This window comes from Heterodontus francisci, chromosome 23, assembly GCF_036365525.1.
Source record: "Heterodontus francisci isolate sHetFra1 chromosome 23, sHetFra1.hap1, whole genome shotgun sequence".
NCBI classification, from domain to species: Eukaryota; Metazoa; Chordata; class Chondrichthyes; order Heterodontiformes; family Heterodontidae; genus Heterodontus; species Heterodontus francisci.
In genome coordinates this window covers 29,397,859-29,420,917 of record NC_090393.1, presented here as the reverse complement: position 1 = coordinate 29,420,917, position 23,059 = coordinate 29,397,859, and the positions used below count along the sequence as shown (strand labels likewise).

The 23,059-nt window shown below is 45.2% G+C and overlaps 1 protein-coding gene across 1 annotated transcript in view; it reads right to left on the bottom strand.

Moving 5' to 3' along the window:
* The window catches only part of pes (pescadillo), a 38,840-nt gene extending 17,434 nt beyond the window's left edge, over positions 1-21,406 (bottom strand). The window contains exons 1-6 of the mRNA XM_068054918.1: positions 21,321-21,406; positions 18,267-18,346; positions 17,742-17,895; positions 14,946-15,055; positions 4,328-4,499; positions 1,880-1,969 (exon numbers count right to left, since the gene is read on the bottom strand). Of these exons, the coding sequence (XP_067911019.1) occupies positions 1,880-1,969; positions 4,328-4,499; positions 14,946-15,055; positions 17,742-17,895; positions 18,267-18,346; positions 21,321-21,344 (630 nt within the window). The 5' untranslated portion in view covers positions 21,345-21,406. The remainder of the gene's footprint in view (positions 1-1,879; positions 1,970-4,327; positions 4,500-14,945; positions 15,056-17,741; positions 17,896-18,266; positions 18,347-21,320) is intronic.
* Between the last annotated feature and the right edge of the window lie 1,653 nt (positions 21,407-23,059).

The following is a 23,059-nucleotide window of genomic DNA, read 5'->3' as shown; positions in this document are numbered from 1 at the left end:
TGGCTAAACAAACGACAGACAAGTAGTGGTCTGAGCCCAGGAGGTGTCCAACATTCTGAAACATGCAATACAAGAATTTAATTTCCCAGTAGCTTTGGGCAAAGAATTCTTTGAAATTAAAACTTAGTCATATCACTTGCACAGTGGTTCCTTGTTTAACTACAAAATCCCTACATGTAGGCCTACTAGAAAGGCTTCAAATACAATCCTTTTTTAAAGAAAAATAATTCTGATCAATTTTGTTAATTTTTTTTTCAAAACCACTGTACTAAATTGCTCGTACTTTGAAGGTCAATAGAGGATCCCAAATCCGAACAAAAAGGCTGAAGTACATTTTTACTTGGTTTATATGTAGCTCTTAATACAAAGAAATTTTCAGCTTCAAGACATTTGTGGTAGCCTTTCAAATCTAGATGGTGAAAGCTTGTATGAACTCCCACTCAGCCCACAGACAGCATATCTGCAAGTTTGTAGGGAAACTGTAGTTTCTCCTGAATCAAAAAAAAAACCCGTTAGTGAACACCCCTCAGGCATCTGGTGCTACTCCTAGGCTACTTTAAGATAATGCAACTTGAATGCTTCTCCCTTCATGCATAATGAGGCAAAGCTACAGCTCAGTACTACAGTACAGTTGGAAAAATTTGTTGAAGAAATTCAAGCAGAACTTTAATGCTGGTCATAAATCAGTGTTAAGCTAATTAACTGGACTTTTCCCATTCTTTCAACGTCACGATACAACTGTTTGGTTTTCTAATTTGGGGTCAGTGTGTTGAGCTGGAGAATGGGCTGGTACAGTGTGCTGTTCAGCCTCAGAGAAAGGTCAGTCTTGACATACAGTAGGCTTAAAACGATATTTGAGGAGCGTAATCATTAAGTTTCTGTGTTTGTTTATATGAAAACTTTCATATAAAAGAGTTTAGGTTAAGCGAGGGGGCAGTGGATGCCCCACAATGTGCAGCAGCTGTGGATAAATTATTTGGGAAAAAAATTAAAAATAGAGGGAATGGGACTGACAGTTCTTTCATGAGCTAGTGCAGGCGCGATGAGTAAAAAGCCTCCTTCCTTGCTGTAAAATTCTATGATTGTAATCAAATTTGAGCTTCCCTTCAAAAGTAATTTTGTGCAAGCTTTTTTTTCCTGGTGACCTTGCAACTATAGCAGTAGAGTGCCAAATGACAGCTATCTAGCCAGTCTGTGTTTTTCAAGTTGAACTGAGCTGTGGTATAATATAGGATCTGGATGAATCCACAATTACACTAACTTGCCTTATAAGGCAATATGAAACCTGAACAGGAGCTGCTGCCATCATAACTCACCACTACCTGATGCGAAGTAATTCCTCAATTGCACATTGTCTAAACAATGCTTTAGTTGAATAGGAAAAGGCCTCTTCCTTCCAAATTCCATGCTTAAAAGTGGGAAAGATTAATTTTCTATTCGGCTTAATGCTTTTTAAAAAAAAAAACTGCACTTAATTGCAACGTATATAGTGCGTGCAAGCAACCATGCTCCCTTAAAAATACATTTAGACCTGGGATGAGTCTCCCCATTTAATGATGGGACAGTATGCTAACAAAGATACTTCTCCAGTTCTTTGCCACTATACAATTACCTCAATTTTTCTCCAAAAATATTTCTGGGACGATTACAAAATTATTGCAACATTATGGAATTTACAAGGCCAGATCAACATCTAATGCTGATTGTTGACAAACATTAGCTAAGAGATTCTTACTATGCTCCAGATATTCAGCAATAACACTGCCTGCCTGAATACATACCATAATCCTGCAAATTCATTGGCTATTACTTTCAGGATTTATCAAGAGCTACTGAATAGCAAGACTGCAATTTGCCAGTGTGCTGTCTTGATACTTACATCATGTGAAAATGAATAGGGCACAATCCAGGTTATCAGTTGACCAAGAATTTCAGCCTGGTAATAAATTCCTTTGATAGACAGGAATACCTAGCAAGAAATTATATTCCATTAAGTTAAGACCCATTGTGTCAGTGAAAAAGAGAAAAGTAGAGTAAAGCAGGGGATTTACAATAACTTCATTTTCATTATTTATGTTATATAGTATGTACTTTTTGCTATGCAATTAAATTTGGACACGCTGAATTCTTAAAAGCACAATTGTACCTCCAATAGCGTATTTCATTTTTTGCAGTCTGTAAAAGGTGAAGTACAGCTTACTTTGAATTTATATTGGGTTTTGAAGAACATACAATTATAATAAATGTTTTCCGTCACATACACTTCAACTCAATTGTCCCGTCCACTCATAAGTTGAGTTGACTATCTTTAAATTTTATCTTTTGTGTAATTTTCTTAAACAATCTCCAGATCCTATTACGTTTCTCTAAGTCTGAATTCCAATAGACTGCTAGTTCCAGATCTCTGCTTGCTAACCAATCGACTGTCAGTCTAGTTGTTAATTATGTTACAAAATAAGAGCTTCCCAATGAGAAGTAGTATAAGTGCCTGCCAATTCCACTTTTTAGTTCTTTCACCAATTTTAAATCCTTAGTGCCTGAAGGTACTGACTATTTCCTGTGCATGGTTTTGCAGCTGTCAAGCACTTGGTCACGTGAGTCCCAACAGAGTGTCAGCAGGTTATTTGACCACGTTACACTCGAGCACACATGCTGAACTATGGCTCCACAGGCAACAGCCTTATAGAATATTGGTCAAGGTGGGACTCAGAGTCTGGACAGTGAGCATCTGCTATTCACCTGTAGCAGCCGGGTCTAACTGACCAACACAAGCAATGTTAGCCAACTGACTCCTACAGAGTGATCCTCAGACTAGTCTGAAGTCTGATTCCTCCACAGTTTGTAATGGAGGATCTCAGTTCCCCATAATAGCCCCCATCAGAGTAATGTATGAAGGCAGAACCTACTCAAGGTTCTCTGGTGCCAATACTGGAGCAGACCAGGAGTCTGCAGGGTACGGACAACCATTTTTAAAAGAATTACAAAGAAATATCAAGTGTTTAAATCTATCTGTATAAGGGAAAAGCACTTTAAACAAAGAAAGTGCTCTCTATACTTTTCTTCCTTTTCAAACTTATCTAATTCTTTCATCAAATCTCACTCCCTTTACACTTAGGATCAGTCTCATTGCTTTTTTCTGCAATTCTTCTAATGCAAGTATACTTTTTTTCTGGCGAGGTGAAAAAAATAATGCAATATCTAAGATCTGACCACCGAGCCACCTAACTCCTGTATTTTTGTAGTCTATTGTTCTGACTAGTACTTCATTGGCTATGAATTGGGCCATACTGAAGTTGTGTGAAAAGCCCATATAAAGGCAATAAAAACAGAAAATATTGGAAACACTCAGCAGGTATGGCAGGATCTGGAGAGAGAAACAGAGTTAACGGTTAACTCTATTTCTCTCTCCACAGATGCTGCCAGACCTGAATATTTCCAGCATTTCCTGTTTTTATTTCTGACTTCAGCATCCAAAGTATTTTGACTTTACACATAGAAAGAAAACTTGCCTTTATCTCTTAGCCTAATGTTCTGTTAGTACTTTTTTAGATTTCTTCCACCACAATGGCCAGTGAGATCTGTGCTAATTCAGTACTTATAATCTTGTCTTTACGCGTCTGTTGCAAATGGCTTTTGCCATGCATCTGCCCAATTAGATGTAAAACTTGCAGCAAATCCTTTGTATCCTGTTATTTTTGTGTTGCTAGCACGTCTGACCAGTACTTCAGGATTTTCTGTGGGATTATGTCATTGTTCATAACCATATGAATATCATACTGATCATCAGTGCACTGAATTCTTAGCTGATAAAACAACTATGGTTTACTAAAGTAGCTTCAATACAAGGCTTTTGCATCTTTACCAATTGTTTGAAATTGACATTCAGAATCAATGCATTTTCATTTTTTGGCTAATATTGATTTCTTTTAAATCAAAACTTACTATGATTATTTGAGTACTTTCTGTCAGCATTCACAGCACTAGCTCTGTGGAGTGGTTACTCAGTTTGCAGGCTTGTTAGCTGATACTTGGGTCACCAAGTACTTCTCCAGAACTATTCCACCCCTAATAGACATGATTTACATGCTTTCCTCATAAAGTCAGAGCTGTTCCATCCTTTCATTCCATCTTAACGTTGCTCATACTGAAAATGTGCACTTTACCAGATCTTGCAGTGTTACATGTTGATACTGGGTAGCAAAAGTGGAAAAATTGCTACATTCACCAGTATTGAAAATCCAACTTGCTAAACATAATGCTCCCTTTTTCACCCACACCTACATTCCAGAAAACATACTTATACAACACCAGTTTAGCTGATACTCACCTTAAGCAGTGACCGGGAGGCAATAACAAAATTCATAAACTCCACAGTTAGGCGCCGACATAACTGAATCGTCTGTACATGGCATTTACCCGTTCGAGGGAAAGTTGAAAATAGGAAACACATGGACAATGCATCATCCAGGTCACGGAGTGCATCTATGAAGGTCGGATACCTTAAGGGAGAAAGGAAAAACATTCAAAGCTTCATCTTAGTTTAAAAATTTGTCATTGAGTAAAACAGGAGCCATAAAATTCAGAGTTTAATGAACACCATGCAGATTGTGGTTCAGATGAATGTGATTGTGAATCAGATATCGGTAAGATTTGTACATTGCTTCATTATAACCTGGATCACACAATGATGTTTCTCTTAACTGAAACACCTTCCAAAAAAAAAGCACATCCAATTTCCTAAAGAACAGCTTTTGACCTTACACAGACACTGCACTGGGTGGGGGGGAATGAGGAGGAAGAGAGAGGTTGAAAGACTTGAACAGGGTTAATGGGGAATGAGGACAGGTGTCACAGTTCAAGTATGTTTATAATCCAAATCTGTGTGCAGCTGATGTTACACTTCAAGGCAGTGGTGCACAAATGAAGTTTCAGAGAAAGATGAGGAATCATTTTATTTATTTATTTTGATTGGGAACTGAAAGCTGTGGTCTATGTACTCATTACTCATCAGATCATTAAGCAGGATTGCCCTTCAGAATGGATTCATTATGTAATCTGCCAATTGAAGCCACTGTGAGCTTATCAGTAACAGCCTGCATTCATATCGCAACTATCCAAGTTGTACACCATCCTGACTTTGACATATGTCGCCATTCCTTCATCATTGCTGGGAATCCTGGAACTCCCTACCTAACATTGTGCGAGTATCTTCACCACATGCACTTTAGCGGTTCAAGGAGTAAGCCCAGCGATGTTCACATCCAGAAAGACTGATAAAATATTACGGGGGAGACAGGTTGGGAACAGGGCAGTGGCATCAGGGCCAGAGTACAGCGCATCTATTTGTGTGGAGAGAATGAGAGTCTTGGTCTGAAGTTACTAATGGGAGGGAGGAATGTAGGAGGCCAGACTGGAACAGGGAGAACAGGAATCCAAGGTTTGCCACAGGAGGGAGTGGAGGGAACAGCACATGTACTTTTGCACAAGGAGACCAGCAACCTGAAATGCTCCGCATCAGCTCCCCGCCCCACCACCTCTCTCAAGGAAGAAGCACTGTAGACTGAGGAGATTGAAGTAAAGGCAGGGGTGAAATGGGGTATAAAAGCAGTTATCAATACTGCTAGAAATCTGGCAAGCCTTTTTTTTCTTATTCATTTGTGGGATGAATGTGACAGCATTTATTGCCCACCCCTAATTGCCCTTGATCTGAATAGTTTGCTAGGCCATTTCAGAGGGCATTTAAGAGACAACCACATTGCTATGGATCTGCAGTCACATGTAGGCCAGACCAGGCAAGGATGGCAGATTTCCTTCCCTAAAAAGGACATGAGTGAACTAGATGGGTTTTTACAACAATTGACAATGGTTTCACAGTCACTACTGGACTTGCTTTTAATTCCAGATTTATTGATTGAATTCAAATTTCACCATCTGCTGTGGTGCGATCTGAACCCATGTCCCCAGAGCATTTGCCTGGGCTCTGGATTACTAGTCCAGTGACATTACCACTACACCACCACCTCCCCTGTATTTCAAGATCCAAGTCATCTATGTATAGCAGAAAATGCAGTGGCCCCAGCACTGATCCTCGGGCAACACCACTGTCTACAATCCTCTAGTCTGGAAAAAATAACCATTTTCTACAATTTGCTGTTTTCTGTCCTTAAGTCAATTTTTTAAATACAATTTGACATTGACCCTCCTCTTCCATGAGCCTCAATTTTGTTAACCAGCCTTTTATGTGGCACCTTATCAGATGCCTTAAAAAATCCATATAAACATCCACGGCGTTCCCTTCATCAACCTTCTCTGTTACTTCATCAAAAAATTAAGTTAGATTAGTCAAGCATGATCTGCCCTGTGGATACAACTAGAAGGTACTGCTACTGCTAGCACTTACATCAGCGTTGTTATCTTAAGATGCTTCACAAATAGAATAAAAAATTGGTGCCAAGTTAGGAAGAGATCGATGGGGAAATGAAGGAGTTAAAGTTTGGTCAAATCATTTTGAGAAGGCTTTTAAAGAGGAGCACTGAGGTGGCTGAAGGTTTTGCTAGGAACAATAGGGCAAAACAGTGGGGGGGGGTGAAAAGACACAGAAGGCCAGAATATGAGGGAATGTGCAGCTGGAGGAAATTGCAGACATAGGGTAGGGCAAGGTCATGGATGGAATTATAGGTGAGGATTTTGGTTTTAATGTACTGGGAAACAGGAGAAATCTGTGCTTCTAAAAGGTTTGAAGTATAATTGACTTTGCAGGTTTACAAGTCCTTTTGTATGAAATGCAAACAGAAAATAACTGTGCAAATGCAGGATATATTAACAGATGGCTCGTCACTCATTAACAGTTATTAGAGCACCATGAATGAGGTATTTCTCCCCTTTAAAAAAAAATACAATTTTGAACAGGTCCTTTAAACATCTTATATAATACAGTTGCTGTCTGACTGCATTTTCTGATTGGTAGGTGGGTTGAATTGTTGGGCGAAGACTGCCACACGTGCCTCTGTTACTGGCCAGTGGGTTCTTGCTGCTCCCCAACCTTGGTTACTGGGCTGACACCCTAACAGGAAAGTTGAAGGAGTGAACCTCAGAGGCATATAAAGTACAAAATGGCATGGGTAAGGGGAGCCCAGAATACTAATCCAATGTTAGTTGGGTAGAAGATGAGGATGCAAATTTTGGCCTTGCTTACTGGACTCCAGCCCCCAGAACTACTCACCTCTCAGCCTCCTTTACTGGCGCCCAACCTGGCTTTTCCCTAGCCTCCCTTACTGGACCCTGACCCCGCTGCTCCTCGACCTCCCTTACTGGGGCCCAGTGCTCCTCAGCCTCGCTTACTGGACCCTGACCCTGGCGCTCCTCAGCCTCCCTTATCGACCCCAGCCCCCACTGGTCCCTAGCCTCTGTTCCTCGCCACTCCCCGACATCAGTTACTGGGGTCTTGACGGCGATGGGGAGGCAGGGATGGGGAAAAAGGCTTGGAAGGGATGGCACGGGAATGAGGGAGTGGGGGAGGAGGGATAGAAATGGCATGGGATGGCTGGTGGGAAGATGGAAGGGGAGGGGACAGACAATATGGAGGGGAGGGAGAACAGGGACTGCTTGGGAGGTGTGGAATGGGGAAGCACACGAAGGAAGGGTGGAATGAGGATGACATGAGAGGAATGAAAGGAATGGGAGGGATATGGCATGAAGGGAATCACATGGGAAGAATATAAAGGCATGGGAATTTAAAGAAGTACTTTTGCAATAAAGATACTAATTTCAGCACAAATGTTTTGTGGATCTCTGCTAGCATAAAACGTACACGAGGTATTAAGTGTCCAGAAAGAGAGCTGTTTTTAAGAAAACATAATTCCACATCAGCAAACACCATGAGAAGCTTGTTCTAGCATCAAAATCACTTCTTAGAAAAACAAAAAACACCTTCTGCATCAAGTAATTTAATACCACATGGGAAAAATTCAGTGCTAAAAAAGAGCTGGTACTGGTTAACAGAAGTTGCAAATCCCCAATAAAATGAAAAGGGAAAGCTCACTGTTTGGAGGGCTGGGGGAAGGTGGGTGAAAAGATGAAAGCATATATAATCATACATTGGTGGGTGTGGGGGGGGGGGGGGGGTGGGAGGCGGTGAGAGAAAGTGGCAGAGAAAGAGAAAAACACAAAGATAATTAGATTTTCCAAAAATGGAATGCCTTTTGAGGACACCTGATTGACGTCACTTGAGCTTTGCTCCATTGCGGTTATCCAAAACTCCTGAGATTATTATGACTTTGTAACATTCCTAACACCTTAATTTGTCTATGACTCTATTTGTTTTTTTTTAAGACCAGAACATTGCGTATGCAATAAATAAATGACATTTTCATGATTGAACTAAAAGAGCACATAAAAACACAAGAATCAAAAAGGAGAACCTCAAATGCTAGAAAGCTGAAATTAAAAATAGGGATGAAGAGCTGCATTTGAAGTTTTAACCTAGTTTTCTCCATAAGCACTGACCGACTGTGTTTGCATTGACCATTTGCTGTTTTCATTACAAACGGCCAGTTCTGAAAGTCAAGTTGCAGTTTTTCCTCCAGTCTCAAGCATCACGCCTGTTCATAACTGTCTTGACAATTTAAATAAAAGCAAAATACCGCAGATGCAGGAAATCTGAAATAAAAATATAGTGCTGGAAATATTCAGCAGATCTGGTAGCATCTGTGCAGACAGAAACAAAAGTTAACGTTTCAGGTCAATGAAAGGTCTCTGTTTCTTTCGCCACAGATGCTGCCAGATCCGTTGAGTAGTTCCAGCACTTTCTGTTTTTATGTCTTGACTACTTATTGGATACTAGACAGTGTAATGCAGAGTGGTGCTATTCACTACATTGAGATGGGAAGTTGCTGGGGAGACAACGGTGGTGGTGCAAAGGATAAAAAAAAAAAGAGCTTTAGGTATACTGATCAATGCGATAGAACTATTTTTTGACATTAATAGCAAAGCAGGGGTGTTCTGGATTAAATATATGGATCCTTCAAGTGATCAGGTAGAGAGTAACAATAGATGGAGATAATGGTTACCAAAATGAGTAGGACAAGAAATATTCCCATCTTCTCTTCCCTCCATTAGGCTGAAGACTTCAAAAGATGCACCAAGTAACCCATGACCATTTAGTGCTTCTAATTAATCTACCTACAATTAAAAATATTTCCCATGTCTGCAGTGCATGAGGAAATGAATATGTTTGACAAAATGATGAATATGACAAACAGTATATTAGCTCAAATACAGGCAGATAGGAAAACTATCACAAAGCAGTAGCTGAGTAGTGGAAGCTCATCATGAATCAGCAACCACAATATTTTTTAAAAATGGCTTTCAATTATTTTTCTTCCTCATTTAGATCCATATACACAATTAAATACCTTTATAAAATCATTGTGGGGGAGGGGGGTGGAAATCAAACTTATCTATAAAAGTCATTTATTGTTAGAAATGAATGCAAGGAGGTCTCCCTGCACAGGCCTGCCCTTCTCTTTGAAGCCTGGGACTCCAATTCAGCTTCAGTCTCTGAATTAGGCATTTCTTTTGGACTATTAAATTAAGTTTTTAGCAATGCCAATGCAGGTGTTCAGGCTTTTTATTTCAGGCCACTGTGGTGGACTAATGTTTATGCTGGCACTGGAAATAAACTTTTAAGGAGGTTCTGGGATAACAAATTTGGAAATTGTGGAAAGAAATGGTCAAAAAGCTAGTATCAGCAATGTGACCATGTAACTACCAGAATGTCCTAAAAGCCTTTACAAATGTCCTATAGGAAAGGAAATCTGCCGTCCTTGCCTGATCTGGCCTATATGTGACTCCAGACTCACAGCAACGTGGTCGACTATTAACTGCACTCAAATGACCTAGCAAGGCACTCAGTAAAGGGCAAACAGAAAGTCTTGAGCCATGGTTGTTAGATTCAGTGAGAACATCACTGGCGCAGTGCTATAAACACTACACTAATGACAGCTTCAGCAAGAACTGCAAATCTACTATGGCAAAGGGAGACAGAGAGTTTTGGGGGGCATTGAAGACAATAAATAAAAGCACTTGTATCTTAAGCAAATACTCCAAATTCACTTTGGGAGTAGGGCAAAGAATTCCTGTCAAACATTGATGGAATTAAAGGTACGGACAAAGAAAATATACAAATTATTTGTACCTTGTGCAGTTTTCTGAAGTGGTAGATCTAAGGCCTGCACCTAACAGCATCAACAATATATAATGTTTTCAATTTCATGTCAGCCTTGCAGCATAGGATTGGAGTAAATGCCCTGTATTAAATTGATGGGTCCTGTGATTAAGCTACTGCAGAACCACAGGAAGCATGAATGGCCAGTGTTATGTCACAATCAGCTTTAAGCAGTGACACACAACAGTTTGGGATACAGTACGAGAGTGGTGCAAGACACGATGTGCTAAGTGTAGCGTTATTGGAAGGAAGAGATGACTTTGGACCGAAGGTTGCCAAAGCTCTCCACCACTGCGGGTTTCCACACGTCTCGTCTGGGTCTGCTGTGGACTAACTGATCGAGATTGATTGCTATGATGAAGCAACAATTCCATTACCACTGTATCATCCAACCACCAGAATGATAGAAGGTGAAGTAGATGGGCTGTGGTCTTTTCTCGTCTAGTAATTCCCATGTTTAAATACACAATTGATTAAAAGTGCAGGTAGATAAACACCTCAACACATTTTTGGTTTATAAATAAGAGTGCGAAAAAAGAGAAAGATAAATTTATACAAGGCCATGGTCAAGCTACAATCAAGATAGGTTTTGCTGTATTGGGCACCCATTATAGAAAGGGCATTAAAAGCTATACAGAGTATACAGCACAGATTTATAAAGATGTGACTAGGGATTGGAAACTATAGTTGTGAGGAAAATAATACTGGGATTATTTCCAGTCTGGAAGAGAAGCCCAAGAAATTTAATGAAAACTTTCCTAATTTTGACTGGGAAAAACAATTTTCTGATGTTGGAATCAGTGAAAAGAGGGTCACCAATTTAAAGCGATCAGGGAATTGAGAAGCAGGTTGGAAAAATTTTCAGTGAGGATTAATGGCATGTGGAATGCTTTGCCACAGAGACTGGTTTCAATTGTGAGAATGGAAGCATCCCATTTTTCAAAAGTGTAGATAAATATTTGAAGCAAAGGAAGACACAGAACTAAGGGGAAAGAGGACAGTGGGAATTGTTCTAAGTTGCAAAGAGCCAGCTGACAATAGCTGAAAGCTCTCCTTCTATGGTTCTGTTAAACACTAGTAACACTTGTTCTGGAGGTAGTGTGGGGCAGTTATAAGTGTCTTAAATTGTAGGCTTTGTTAATTTAAGAATCACTGGATCTGAGGCATAATTTCTATCTGGAATGCCCATTTATGTTATTCCATTTGTAACAATGCCACACCATGACCCAACTGAAGTACTACAGCAACTATAAATTAGCTGGCTAACAAAAGATTTGCTGATTTAAAAAAAAAGGAGTTTCAAATTTATAGAAAACATTTTTTTTTTAATTCACCCTGGTCTGATGCAAGGATATGAATGTCTGTATTATATCCATAGCTTTGCTTTTGAAAGCTTTGGTGAATCACTTATCATTGCTTTGACATCTCAACAAGTCACAAGCTATATCGCCCCCCTTCCAGTACTTCCAGTTAGTTTCCTCTCTAATTGCTTAACTTGTGATGAACTAGCTTATCTACCGACACTTTGTCCATTAACTTGGAGCTGCATTTCCCAGGAGCTCCGACCTCTCCTACGTTATTCCATCTATATAACAACCTCCTTCATTGGTTACCCAACCATATCCAATCTTTTCATCAACTTCATATAGCATCCCGTCAGTTCACATAATCTCCATTCTTTCTGCAACATACTGGCTGAATGAACATATTCCTGACCCCTCACCCTACGAATGACAAGAAACCTTTCACTGCTCAATTTGTCAATACCACAATTTCTCCATGTCATTCTCTTCATTTCCCCACTAGAATTTACTTTTTTTTTTAAAAAAAAGATCTTTTTGGAAATTCCAAATTGATCCAAGACTTGAAGACTGCTCCAATATCTAAAAAAGCTTTTCCAGCAACTCTCTTGCACTCAGACAAGATACAAGACAATAAAGTGTGATAGAAAATTTGCTTATTACTGCAAGGCTGCAGCATCTTATCTCTAGTTTAGATGTGTTAATAGTTCCTGACATACTTAAAAATCCAGGATGATCAATTTTGGGCACCAATTGTAAAAGAAATTCTACAAATTTCAATGGCATTCAACTTATCCCTATACTTAGAGCACCAAAACAATGAGAGTGCACTGTTTACACATCTTGCTTTTGAAAATTCATACATGGGATGTGGACATCACTGGCTATGACAGCATTTATTGCCCATCCCTAATTGCCCTTGAGAAGATGGTGGTGAGCTGCCTTCTTGAACCATTGCAGTCCATGTGGGGTAGGCACACCCACAGTGCTGTTAGGAAGGGAGTTCCAGGATTTTGACCCAGCAGTGAAGGAACAGCGATATAATTCCAAGTCAGGATGGTGTGTGGCTTGGAGGGGAACTTGCAGGTGGTGGTATTCCCATGCATCTGCTGCACTTGCCCTTCTAGGTGGTAGAGATCATGGGTTTGGAAGGTGCTAAGGAGCCTTGGTGCATTGCTGCAGTGCATCTTGTAGCTTGTGCCCACTGCTGTTACTGTGCTTTGGTGGTGGAGGGAGTGAACGTTTGCAAATGGGGTGCCAGTCAAGCGGGCTGCTTTGTCCTGGATGGTGTTGAGCTTCTTGAATGTTGTTGGAGCTGCACCCATCCAGGCAAGTGGAGAGTATTCCATCACATCCTGACTTGTGCCTTGTAGATGGTGGACAGGCTTTGGGGAATCAGGAGATGAGTTATTCGCCGCAGGATTCCTAGCCTCTGACCTGCTCATGTAGCCACGGTATTTATATGGCTACTCCAGTTCAGCTTCTGGTCAATGGTAACCCCTAGAATGTTGAATCTGTTAGTACACAAAGAAAACTAAAGAACAACTTTTTTTATAGTCATGTTCTTCTCTTCAGATTCTATTTTAATGAGACTTAACAATGGGGTCAAAAGACACCCTGAAAAGTAGATTACTATTCTGTTGGAAACAAAATAAATTAACTGTACCCAGTCAGTGATATGCTTTCCCAAGATCACATAGCGCTAGACCAGCCCCCAAGCAGGTCAGAATTGTGACCCTATAAATACTTTATTAGTTTCAACTGTGGCTCAGTGGACAGCACTCTCACCTGAGTCAGAAGGTTGTGGGCTCAAGTTCCACTCCAATGATTTGAGCACAAAAAAATCTAGGCTGAGAGAGTGCTGCACTATCAGAGGCACTGTCTTTCGGATAAGACTTTAAATCGATGCCCCGTCCATTCAAAAAGCCCATAGCACTATTTTGAAGAACAGGGGAGTACTGTCCGGTGTCCTGGCATATATTTATGCCTCTGCCAGCATCACTGAGAGAGATTATTTGGTCATTATCATTGTTGCTTGTGGGACCTTCCTGTGCACAAATTGGCGGTCAAGTTTCCTACATGACAAAATACTTCATTGGTTGTAAAGTGCTGTAGGACATTGCTTCGCCATAGTCCATTGAGAATGATTTCATTAAGTGCTGTACTTTGCTATTGAGAAATTACTATATTTCTCAAACACAAAATTAATGCAAGTTTATGGGAGCTGGGAGAAAAGAGAGCTCTAAACTTTAGAGTGTGTAAACCTAAAATATTTTGAAATGTAGGCTGCAATTTCTAAATTTATCTTAAGAGTTCCTCTAAGGTCAAATGATTAAATGTGCATAAAACACAAAAAAATTGGAGAGGCCTGTTATCTAATGTAGATATGATGGGCCAAGTGGCCTCGTGCTGTATAATTCTGTGAATTGGATCTAAAAATATATTTTTGAAAATTTGTACAGTTCTGGCTAACAGTCTTACTGGTTTATTTTGTTTTCGCAAACAAAAAGGGAAAATTTCACCCGTTTAACAAATAGGCTGGAATTTTACTTTGGGTGCGAGGCCCTGCCCACCAGCCAAAAGATCAGTGACGAGCCTGCCTCTGCTGAGCCTGGGGAGCCAGGCTGGGATTTTTTGTTCCCCAGGCCCATAATTGGTCCTGGGCAGGACTTCCACCTCCTTGAGGGAGGAAGTCCCATCGAACGGAGCGGGCCAATCAGCAGGCTGGCAGCTTAGTCCCAGCAGCGCCACTGGGAGCAGTGGCCACTGCTGGGACTGCACCCAGCCATTGGAGGCAACAGAAAGTATGGCACTGGAACTCAGGTAAGATTTTAGGGCCTCACCGGGTACAATGGGCCGGGCCCAGTGAGGCGGGGAGGGGGAAGGGTGGGTGTTGGGGCTTTGGGGGCAGCCCGCCATGGGGCACTGGGTGCCCGATCAGGAGGGTACCCCCACAGTCCACAAGCTGGCTGCCTGGTTTTACCCCCAGACGGAGTTCTTGAGGCCTTTGCCATCTGGCCGAGCATAAAATACCCGCGGTGGTGAGAGAAGGTCCTTAAGTGGCAGTTAATGGGCCACTTAAGGGCCTTGATTGGCTTGGGGCAGGCGGGCCGTTTCTCACTCACCGCCGCCCCACATAAAATTGCAGCGGGAGGGGGCCTCCCACTCAATTTTACGCCCCTCCTGCCATCAGCCCGCTCTTTGTGGGGGGGGCTATAAAATTCCAGCCATATTGTATTGGTATTTCTTGAAAGGCTCTCATCCAGCTTTTGAATTTTACTGTATTTAATATACCCAAGGCTACCTTTGGCACACCTTTCAAGTTATCGGAAATACATTTAATGCACAACAGGAACAATGCAACAGATGATAGAAACAGATCGCCTTTATGAACATGAATGAGTTACTCCACAAATTACCTTTCTTTGACAACATGATCCAGTTTGTACACAGGTTTATTGTCCTTAAGCCTTTCAACCGTACTCCATTCAGCTTTTCCATAGGCCTTACGGAGTTTCCGAACAAATACCTGAAAAAGCATAACCACATATCAGAGTTTTTCTTTATCAATCTAACAGACTGAATTACAAAATAATCAGGTTGTCAGTTCTCTATAAAATCGCTACAGAATGTAATTTAATCCAGAGCATTAAAAGTTTTATAATAGAAAGGAAAGTAAACAAATATTCTTGGAACTATTATTTGTATTAAAATTTGCCTTCACAAAGGTTTCATTATTTTGCCATTGAGGTAACTGAAAAACCTTATAAATGGATTTACAAGGGTAGCAATAGAATGACTAAATGTTTTTACACAAACCACTAGAAAAACATCCATTCCCCAGTTAAATTCCAGAATGGTTAGATGTGTAGAATTATCATAACCAGTTGAACTAAAAGACATGGTATTTGGTGTCAGAGGAATGGAGAGTTGTGTGGAGGAAGTACATGAAGGGATGAAGGTGACAGGGAGGGGAGAGGTCATGGCAGGTTTTAAACACAAGTATGAGAATTTTACAATGGAGGCATTGAAGGACCAGCAGCTAATGTGGGACGGGGTGTTGTATGATCAGGACATAGTGTGGAATAGGGTATAGTAGATGCACTGAAGTTTACACAAGGTGGAGGGCGGGAGGGCAGCCATAGGAGCACTGGACTAGATGAGCCTTGAAGTGACAGGCATAGTTGAGTGTTTCAGCAGCAGGTGGGCCAAGGTAGGCCTTGCTCGAATTGGAAGCAGGTAGTCATCATAAAGAAGACTATGAGGTCAGAACCTCAGCTCGGGGTCAAAGAGGATGTTGACATTGTGAGCAGTCTGGTTCGACCCAAGACAATGCCCACGAAGAGGGAATTGGTGGCAAGAATATGAGGCTTGTGGTAGGGGCCATAGGCAACACCTTCAGTCTTTCCAATGTTTAACTGCAAGAAATTGAACCTCATCCAAGACTAGGTATCAGACAAGCAGTCTGACAACATAGTAGCTGTAGGGGGCGGGGAGGGGTCAAGAAAAGTGGGAGAGGTACAGCTGATTGCCATGAATGTACATGTGGAAGCAGAAAGCTACCCCTTCCCACCAAATTTTTTTTTAAATATACAGATAATGTCTCTAAGGGGCAGCAGCTAGATGAGGAAGAGGGAAGTCTGGAGGAGCAGTGCAGAAGTAACAAGCAAAGCTATTGCCAGAGATGCTCTGGCTATGATCAGATAGCCAAGAGTGGAGCCAAGTGAGGATAATCTCACTGAACTGGACAAAGGAGGAAAGACATGGGAGAAGGGCAATGGGCTGACCATTTCAAAAGCTGCAGAAGCCAAGGAAGGATAATGCAAAAAGGTCAGAGTCACAGAGACTGTCACCTGTCACTTTGGTTTGGGTTTGTCCAGTGCCATGGTAGCAGCGGATGGTACCATACCGTTCAAGAACTTTGGAGGGGAAAAATAAAAGGTTGCAGATGGATAGTAGTTTGCAAGTATACAGGAGTCAAAAATCTTTCTTTTTAAGGAGGAAATAATGACGGAAATTTTGAAAGAGATGGGGATGCTACCTTTGAAGAAGGAAACATTTACACATTTGTATGCTGGGACAGGGTGTGCAGGAGGGGAGGTGGGCGATCAGCAGTTTACTGCGACTGCGGTGAAAGAAATGGGATCTCATGAACAAAATGAGATTACAGAGGGCATGGGGGTGGGGGGCGGGGGGAATAGATGAGAAAATAGAAAAAGCCAAGTACTCGGGGCCGGGGGAAAGGTATGCTTTGGCGAGTAAGGGGTGGAGTTGCAGCTCAACGATAGTCTCAATCTTAGTGACAGATGGCCATAAGCTCTTTGCACTTATTATTGGAAGGATGGGTGGGGGATGGGGGTTTAAGGAGACAGCTGCTTGTGAAGAGATGCTACCTTCGATTTCCAGGATGATCCTGGAATAGTGGACAGTTTTAGGAGAAGAGAGAATGAAGCACAAAACAATTATGCTCTTCAAGACCCAAGGGGCTTCTACAAGAAATAAAAGATTTTTAGATTATAAATGAAAATGCATTCAAGATGTGCAGGCTGAAGCAAACAATGCCTCAGGTTTCTACCAGAGAACAAAAAAATTACAATATTTTAAACTCGCATTTTCTCCACATTTACAAAAAAAAACTTAGTTGTCTTAAAAATACATGCTAACTTTACCTGAACGCGTCTGAGAGTTTTGGAGAAGAATGGACAGTGAAAATATAAATTTCTGCTCTACTTTGAGCAGTTTGCCCACTGGTATCACACCAAGCCTGTATTAACTGAGACCAGCGAGCCTATCACAGCATTATGGCCAAGAATTTTCCTGCTACAAAGGACACAGGAACTGCAGCTTACAACTTACCTGAGGTTAGAAGGAAATCTGTCCTTCGGATGCAAAGAACCATGCATTCTCAGAGTAATTAATTTAAAAGAAAACACAAGGAAGAACAGGCCCTATGATTTTGGGGTTTATTTCTCCTGAACTACAATTTTCAGCAAAAGAGTGATGCAGTGAGAAAGTAATGCAGCAGCACAGCCATAAAATCTGAAACTGTGGAGGATGACAAATAAACCTTTGGAGACTTGCCACAGAATTTGAAGATTCATTCAGCTCAACACAACCAGAAAACAACATCATGCTTATGGTTTCTAAAACATACATATTTCACATTGTTCACTTAACAGAATAATTAAATTGGACATGAGAGAATGCAAACTTACTTTATAATCACGGAATTTGTTCACAATAGGCTCATGCAGTAAGAACTTGATATCCTTGACGAGATAGAACGTACGTGGAGCTGTTGAACCTTTGTTAACCTTTTTCTTGTGCTTCGGTTCGTGAGGATAAATACCCTTCAGAATGCACAGTCGCCTTTTGGAAGAAAAAAAGCAAACATGATGCAGCAACTATTTTAGACATAGAAATAAATACCAGCAAAAATTATCTGGCTCAATAAGCCAATATTTTTTGATGGGCTTTTGCTGCTGAAACCCTCACCTGTGTCTTCACTACCTCTATGCTATTCCAATGCTCTCCTTGCAACCTACAGCATGATGGCTAATATTAGATACAATACTCTAGAAGCGGTTTAAATACTGTCTTGTACAGTATTACCCAGCTTCATTAAAACAATACCTTAACCATTAAACCAGGACAATAAATAATGCAATCTTCTGAATAACTACCACCCTCTTTTAAAAACATAACTTCCTCCACAATATATTCAAAGTTCAATATTTTACCTGAAATCTGCAAGACTGAGCTGCAGCTTCTTCCGTGCTTTATTTCTGGTAATGTAGTTTGTGGCAGCTCCTCTTTCATACTGAGGAAAAAGAAAAGCATTTTATTTTTCTGCAGAAAACAATCATAACTCACACAGTCAGTCTACAAACTACAGTATACCAGTTGCTGAGGGCTGGAGGCTCAGCACACCAAGTGCTAGCACATGGGGGGGGGGGGGGGGAGGGGGGCTCAACTGCTGGGGGAGTGGAGTGGAGGGGAGGGGGGCATCAGTCTACCAGCTGCTGGGGGAGTGGAGGGCGGGGGTCGTTACACCAGCTGCTGGGGGAGTGGGGTCAGTCTACCAGCTGCTGGGGGAGGGGAGGGGAGGGTGGGGGAGGGGAGGGGAGGGGAGGGGAGGGTGGGGGAGGGTGGGGGAGGGGAGGGGAGGGCAGGGGGAGGGCAGGGGAGGGGAGGGGAGGGCAGGGGAGGGCAGGGGAGGGCAGGGGAGGGCAGGGGAGGGCAGGGGAGGGCAGAGGACAGGGGAGGTGTTCGGTACACCAGCTGCTGGGGGAGAGGGGGGCAGTCACGATTAAAAGCCGCGTATTAGTTGCCGCACCACCCCCGGTCCCCCCTCCTCTCCTCGGTCCTGTCCTCCATCCTCTCCCCTGTCCGATCCGATCCCCCATCCTCTCCCCGGTCCGGTCCGGTCCGATCCCCCATCCTCTCCCCGGTCCAGTCCCCCATCCTCTCCCCGGTCCGGTCCGATCCCCCATCCTCTCCCCGGTCCGGTCCGGTCCGATCCCCCATCCTCTCCCCGGTCCGGTCCGGTCCAATCCCCCATCCTCTCCCCGGTCCGGTCCGATCCCCCATCCTCTCCCCGGTCCGGTCCGATCCCCCATCCTCTCCCCGGTCCGGTCCGCTCCCCCATCCTCTCCCCGGTCCGGTCCGGTCCCCCATCCTCTCCCCGGTCCGGTCCGGTCCGGTCCCCCATCCTCTCCCCGGTCCGGTCCGGTCCGGTCCCCCCATCCTCTCCCCGGTCCGGTCCGGTCCCCCATCCTCTCCCCGGTCCGATCCCCCATCCTCTCCCCGGTCCGATCCCCCATCCTCTCCCCGGTCCGGTCCCCCATCCTCTCCCCGGTCCGGTCCGGTCCCCCATCCTCTCCCCGGTCCGGTCCGGTCCCCCATCCTCTCCCCGGTCCGGTCCGATCCGATCCCCCATCCTCTCCCCGGTCCGGTCCGATCCCCCATCCTCTCCCCGGTCCGGTACCGGTCCGATCCCCCATCCTCTCCCCGGTCCGGTACCGGTCCGATCCCCCATCCTCTCCCCGGTCCGGTACCGGTCCGTCCCCTCCTCTCCCCGGTCCGTCCCCCTCCTCTCGCCGGTCCGGTACCGGTCCGCCCCCCTCCTCTCCCCGGTCCGGTACCGGTCCGCCCCCCCTCCTCTCCCCGGTCCGTCCCCCTCCTCTCCCCGGTCCGTCCCCCTCCTCTCGCCGGTCCGGTACCGGTCCGCCCCCCTCCTCTCCCCGGTCCGGTACCGGTCCGCCCCCCTCCTCTCCCCGGTCCGGTACCGGTCCGCCCCCCTCCTCTCCCCGGTCCGGTACCGGTCCGCCCCCCTCCTCTCCCCGGTCCGGTACCGGTCCGCCCCCCTCCTCTCCCCGGTCCGGTACCGGTCCGCCCCCCTCCTCTCCCCGATCCGGTACCGGTCCGCCCCCCTCCTCTCCCCGGTCCGGTACCGGTCCGCCCCCCTCCTCTCCCCGGTCCGGTACCGGTCCGCCCCCCTCCTCTCCCCGGTCCGGTACCGGTCCGCCCCCCCTCCTCTCCCCGGTCCGGTACCGGTCCGCCCCCCCTCCTCTCCCCGGTCCGGTACCGGTCCGGTACCGGTCCGGTACCGGTCCGTCCCCCTCCTCTCCCCGGTCCGGTACCGGTCCGTCCCCCTCCTCTCCCCGGTCCGGTACCGGTCCGTCCCCCTCCTCTCCCCGGTCCGGTACCGGTCCGCCCCCCCTCCTCTCCCCGGTCCGGTACCGGTCCGGTACCGGTCCGTCCCCCTCCTCTCCCCGGTCCGGTACCGGTCCGTCCCCCTCCTCTCCCCGGTCCGGTACCGGTCCGTCCCCCTCCTCTCCCCGGTCCGGTACCGGTCCGTCCCCCTCCTCTCCCCGGTCCGGTACCGGTCCGCCCCCTCCTCTCCCCGGTCCGGTACCGGTCCGTCCCCCTCCTCTCCCCGGTCCGGTACCGGTCCGTCCCCCTCCTCTCCCCGGTCCGGTACCGGTCCGCCCCCTCCTCTCCCCGGTCCGCCCCCCTCCTCTCCCCGGTCCGGTACCGGTCCGTCCCCCTCCTCTCCCCGGTCCGGTACCGGTCAGTCCCCTTCCTCTCGCCGGTCCGGTACCGGTCCGCCCCCCTCCTCTCGCCGGTCCGGTACCGGTCCGTCCTCCTCCTCTCCCCGGTCCGCCCCCCTCCTCTCCCCGGTCCGGTACCGGTCCGTCCCCGGTCCGGCCCCCTCCTCTCCCCGGTCCGGTACCGGTCCGGCCCCCTCCTCTCGCCGGTCCGGTACCGGTCCGGTCCGCCCCCCTCCTCTCCCCGGTCCGCCCCCCTCCTCTCCCCGGTCCGCCCCCCTCCTCTCCCCGGTCCGGTACCGGTCCGCCCCCCTCCTCTCCCCGGTCCGGTACCGGTCCGGCCCCCTCCTCTCGCCGGTCCGGTACCGGTCCGGTCCGCCTCCCTCCTCTCCCCGGTCCGGCCCCCTCCTCTCCCCGGTCCGGTACCGGTCCGTCCCCCTCCTCTCCCCGGTCCGGTACCGGTCCGCCCCCTCCTCTCCCCGGTCCGGTACCGGTCCGCCCCCCTCCTCTCCCCGGTCCGGTACCGGTCCGCCCCCCTCCTCTCCCCGGTCCGGTACCGGTCCGCCCCCCTCCTCTCCCCGGTCCGCCCCCCTCCTCTCCCCGGTCCGGCCCCCTCCTCTCCCCGGTCCGGTACCGGTCCGCCCCCCTCCTCTCCCCGGTCCGGCCCCCTCCTCTCCCCGGTCCGGTACCGGTCCGGCCCCCTCCTCTCCCCGGTCCGGCCCCCTCCTCTCCCCGGTCCGGTACCTTCTTCTTCTCCAATCCTCCCATGGTCACCGACTTCTCCCCACATGTACAACAAGGCAGGACCCGCGACCCAGTCAGAGCTGGCTGACTCACGCCGTACTCTAAATGTGCGCTAATACAATTGCTAGTAATACACTTTTAATTGATTTAGTTAATCGCATTTTAATAACAAAAATAATATATTGCATTGAAGAGAATCCACTGTCATGAATTTTTTACGGGCAGTATGTGGACTCCAAATGCTGCCTGACCTGTGACGCTTGTTTATGGGCAGGGAGGGGGAGGGATTTGGGTTCTTTTCAGTTTAGCTGGTGGTGTAATTGGGATGTTAAAGATGTTATACCGATTCTTGGGGGTCGCTATCGAGAAACTGTTTTCTCTGGTGCGGAAATGCAGAACAAGTTGGCTCCAGCTTGTTTCCTGGGAATTGTGAGCACCTTTCCCTATTGCAGCGCAGTAGCAATGGTGTCCCTCATCTGCTTGTCTCTTAACAGCTGTTGTAAATGCTGTTTTCCATTTATCATCTTGCTCAGGGTTAACTTGGGAGAATGAGAATGGTTCGGAAATATTCTCAACAATTGAGTTGTCTACATTTTGCAGATTACCGCATGATGCAGTGTCTTGTGCAGAAGCATTGAGGAGTCTGCAAATGGTCCACTTGACACAGAGTACCCAGTGTTTGCCTTACTCTTGGTAGTCAGTGCTGATATGGCTGGTCCAGTTAATTTTTTTTTCATGGGATGTGGCAAGGCCAGCATTTGTTACCCATCACTAATTGTCCTTGAGAAGGTGGTGGTGAGCCGCCTTCTTGAACCACTGCAGTCCTTATGGTGTGGGTACACCCACAGTGCTGTTAGCAAGGGAATTCCAGCTTTATTACCCAACACCAGTGAGGGAACGATATAGTTCCAAGTTATGATCGTTATGACCGCTCAGGACAAAGCCCTCAATCAAAAGATATGATTCTGATCGCAGTGGGAGCAATACACTGTCAATTCAGTTCTGTTGCTCCGCAGGTCACATCATATTTTTTTAAGCTTTCCAAATCGGAAAGTAAAAAAGCAAACAAATTGAACAATCTAGTAACCCCTGAATGGAGCGAACCAAACCAGGTATATTTAGATATCAACAAATTATATATTAAAAAAAAACCTAAAATCTTAAACACTACTAAAATAAACTAATATCTAAAGACCTTATAACTTTTTATTTAAAAAATCTAACTCCCGCACTTGCATACATATACTTGGTTTTAAATTAGCTGACCGAAAAAATAGAAAAAGCAATAAAGACTTTGCAGATTATGTTCCTGATGAATGGTCTTCTAATACAACACAGTCAAAGTTCACATCCAGTCTTCCCAGGTCCAATGAAACCGAAGGTCCTTCCAAAGATAGGAATTCAGCAGTTCAATTCGGCAGTTGTAGTATTAAACTCTTTTTTTCCCCAGCGATGAACACTGTAGATCAATAATTTGTCGTGAAAGAAAAAAGCCTTTTTTCTTATTTCTTTAAGGAATTACTTTGGCTTGAAGCTTTTTAGAATTATGAGAGAGAAAATAAATCAGCTTCTCTTCCTTCTGTTGCTTGGCAACCAGAATGCACTTTTGCTCACTGAGCTTCTGGAGAGATCTTAAAGATGCACTGATCTCTTTAAACTCTTAAAGGCGCACCGCAATATTTCCGAGGAGAAAAAAAAACACAGGACAGTGACACCTCCACCCCTGGTGAAAGGAAACG